Raw genomic sequence first — 2,863 nt, forward strand, 5'->3', positions numbered from 1 at the left:
TAGATCACAAGGACAGCGTGATATTTCTGAAGGTGAGGGGTTACACTACAGTTTGGCGAAGTGAAAGTGTACATTCCGAAAAATGGTGGGTTAAACTTCTGAAATAAACGCCGCATTTACCAGTAGTTCAGAACTGGGTCAATGTTCCGTCTGTTCCAACTACTCACCACATCCGACAACAATGCCCCAAATTCCAGGAATCCTCATGTATTCATCCCACTTCAACTTAAATGTATCTGCAATATTGACTTCAGGCCATCCTGTGAATTCCACGTTCTCTTTACTGCATTTGGGATTTTTGTAGCAATTTGGCGATATACCCGCTGATGGGATCATGACGATCCATCTCAGTTTATTGACATTTGTGTTTTATTTATTTCAGGAGGTAGCTCGTCGCAAGACGAGGTAGGACGTGCTTTTGACTGAAACAATGTACGTTTAAAAAAACCAGCTCAAATGCTCAGTTTATAACCAGCTATTAAATATTTGCAGGTTTAGTGATGAAGCCAAACCAATGTTGGTCGTAGATGACGCTTTGCCGATTGAAACGTTTGATCGAACCTTTTTCTACAACATGGCATTGAGAGAAACATCTGATATCATCAAGCGAGGTAAAACTGATACCTCTTAACACCTCTTTTCTGAAGAAAACTGCGTTCTCCAGAATTGATATCCACGCATGAAAATGTTTTGATGATCCAGCCGAGATCATGTTGCAAACTTTGACAGACTTCCTCGCAACCCATAACATTTCCCAGTCTCCACAAACGTACTATACACACCTCCTACATTCACATCCAAGCCACGAAAATATGAAATAAACAGCAAAGGTTGCAGCATCGATCTGTGATACACGCCACCAGTAACAGACCTCCAGGCAGAAGAATCATCCTTCTACCGCTACCTTCCACCTCCAACCACCAAGCCAATTATGGGTCCATTTTACCAATTCGTCTTGGGTCCCACCTGCCTTCGCTTTCTGGACCAGCCTTACATGCGGAACATTGTCAAGTCCCTCAGTGAAGTTCATATATTGGTTTACAATGAGATCAGTGTGTTAGTTGTACACACCCATCAAATCCACCCGTGAATCCGCTCTCTTTCAACGACCCCACAAGCACGTCTCCACCCATTCTGTCCAACACCCGATCATTCAATCTCTGCTTCCTTCCATGTTCCAAGCCACCCCTCCCTCTCTCTCTCACCCTCCACTCATAGAAACAGGGGCAGGTCATCTGGCCCCTCGTGTCTGCCCCCTTTCACTGTGATCATGACGACCCCACCACGCACCACTACCTCCTCTTTAACAACCTCAAATTACCGCTAACCTCAATATCCTCTTGCTCCGATCTGCCTCCATATGTGAGTAGCCTCCCCCCCTCCCTTCGTTTCTCCTTCACCACCGCAATCTCCCAATCCTCCTCACTCTCCGCACCCGTCCTCCCCGTCCACCCTCCCCCACCTCACGAAATTCCCCTCTCCATCCCTGGATTAAAAACTCCGGGGGAGATGTCTGTTGTCCCCACGATGTGGTCGTGGGTGAAACCCCGGGCAGGGTTCCAGTTGTCCGCCCGCCTGTTGCCCGAGGCCGAGCGGCCTCTCCCCCGGTCCCGGGGCCGCGCTGCCCGAGTCTCCCCCCCCCCCCCCTCCCGGGGACTCTCTGATTCTCTGCTTCTCCCCCCAGTCTCCGTCACCCTGGATATGGAAACAGCGCATGCGCGGCTCGAGGTGTCTGAGGATCGGAAGAGGGTGAGACTGACCGGGACCCGGAGGAGTCTCCCTGACACCGGGAAGAGGTTTACAGGCAGTGCGTGTGTGCTGGGATCGGAGGGGTTCACATCGGGGAGACATTACTGGGAGGTGAAGGTGGCGGGGAGTGAGGACTGGAGTCTGGGAGTCGCCGCAGAGTCTGTGGAGAGGAAGGGAGAGGTCCCACTGACCCCGGAGACTGGAGTCTGGAGCATCGAGTGGCTGGATGACGAGTTTGTTGCATTCACCTCCCCTCCATCCCCTCTCCCCGCCCGTCCCATCCCCGGGAGGGTGGGAGTTTATCTCAGTTACGAGTCCGGGACAGTTTCATTTTACGACGCGGCCACCAAGTCCCATCTCCACACCTTCACTGGGAATAAATTCACGGGGAAACTTTATCCTTTCTTCTGGCCTTGGGATGTAAACTGGCTGAGAATCTGCTCCGGTTCCGCTCCGGGTGTGTAAAAGGGTCGGGTCCCGGGACCGGCGCCAGGAGCGGGGCTCAGGGGCAGAAACCCGGTGGACAACAGGTCGGCGCTGAACGGCTCCCATTTAATCCCCAAACTGCAACATGACCTCCCAACTTCCGTCCTCAATGCTCTGACTGATGAAGGCCAATGTGGCAAAAGCCTTTTTGACCGCCTTATCCACCTGCGACTCGACCTTCAAGGAACCGTGCCCCTGAACTCCTAGATCCCTCTGCTCTACAACACTCCCCAGAGGACTACCGTTCACCGTGTGGGTCCTGCCCTTGTTCCACGTCACAAAATGCAACACCTCATTACAACATCGCGGGATCCAGTCTGCGACCCGCCGGCGCGCACATCACCCGCTGTGGCTCCGCTCACGTTTGTAACTCTTCACCTTGACCTTTAATAAAGTCTTTAAAAAAATAACCCGCGTTTGAGTTCTCTCCGCGTCCCCGCGTCACGGTACAGAGATCTCTTCAAACAGCAGACGCGAGGATCCGTGGATACTGGGTTTACAAAAGGAAAAAGACACACAGAGTGCTGGAGTAACTCAGCGGGTCAGGCAGCATCTGTGGAGAACACGGATAGGTGACGTTTCACAGAGTGCTGGAATAACTCAGCGGGTCAGGCAGCATCTGTGGAGA

The 2,863-nt window shown here is 52.1% G+C and overlaps 1 protein-coding gene across 1 annotated transcript; it reads left to right on the top strand.

The window, feature by feature from the left end:
* The first annotated feature begins 510 nt into the window (after positions 1 to 510).
* On the top strand, positions 511 to 2,613 carry LOC144591907 (E3 ubiquitin-protein ligase TRIM39-like). Its single transcript, XM_078395911.1, has 2 exons — positions 511 to 611; positions 1,685 to 2,613. Exons 1-2 carry the CDS (start codon positions 515 to 517, stop codon positions 2,212 to 2,214), a joined length of 627 nt encoding a protein of 208 aa, XP_078252037.1. The 5' UTR covers positions 511 to 514; the 3' UTR covers positions 2,215 to 2,613.
* The last annotated feature ends 250 nt before the right edge of the window (positions 2,614 to 2,863 follow it).

The sequence above is a fragment of the Rhinoraja longicauda genome, unplaced genomic scaffold (genome assembly GCF_053455715.1).
Source record: "Rhinoraja longicauda isolate Sanriku21f unplaced genomic scaffold, sRhiLon1.1 Scf003219, whole genome shotgun sequence".
Taxonomy (NCBI): domain Eukaryota; kingdom Metazoa; phylum Chordata; class Chondrichthyes; order Rajiformes; family Arhynchobatidae; genus Rhinoraja; species Rhinoraja longicauda.

Excerpts from the sequence above, each read along its gene's own strand:
- LOC144591907 (XM_078395911.1), top strand. The coding sequence starts at position 515 with ATGTTGGTCGTAGATGACGCTTTGCCGATTGAAACGTTTGATCGAACC. Across the intron at positions 612-1,684 it reads ATCTGATATCATCAAGCGAG|TCTCCGTCACCCTGGATATG; the intron begins GTAAAACTGATA and ends TTCTCCCCCCAG.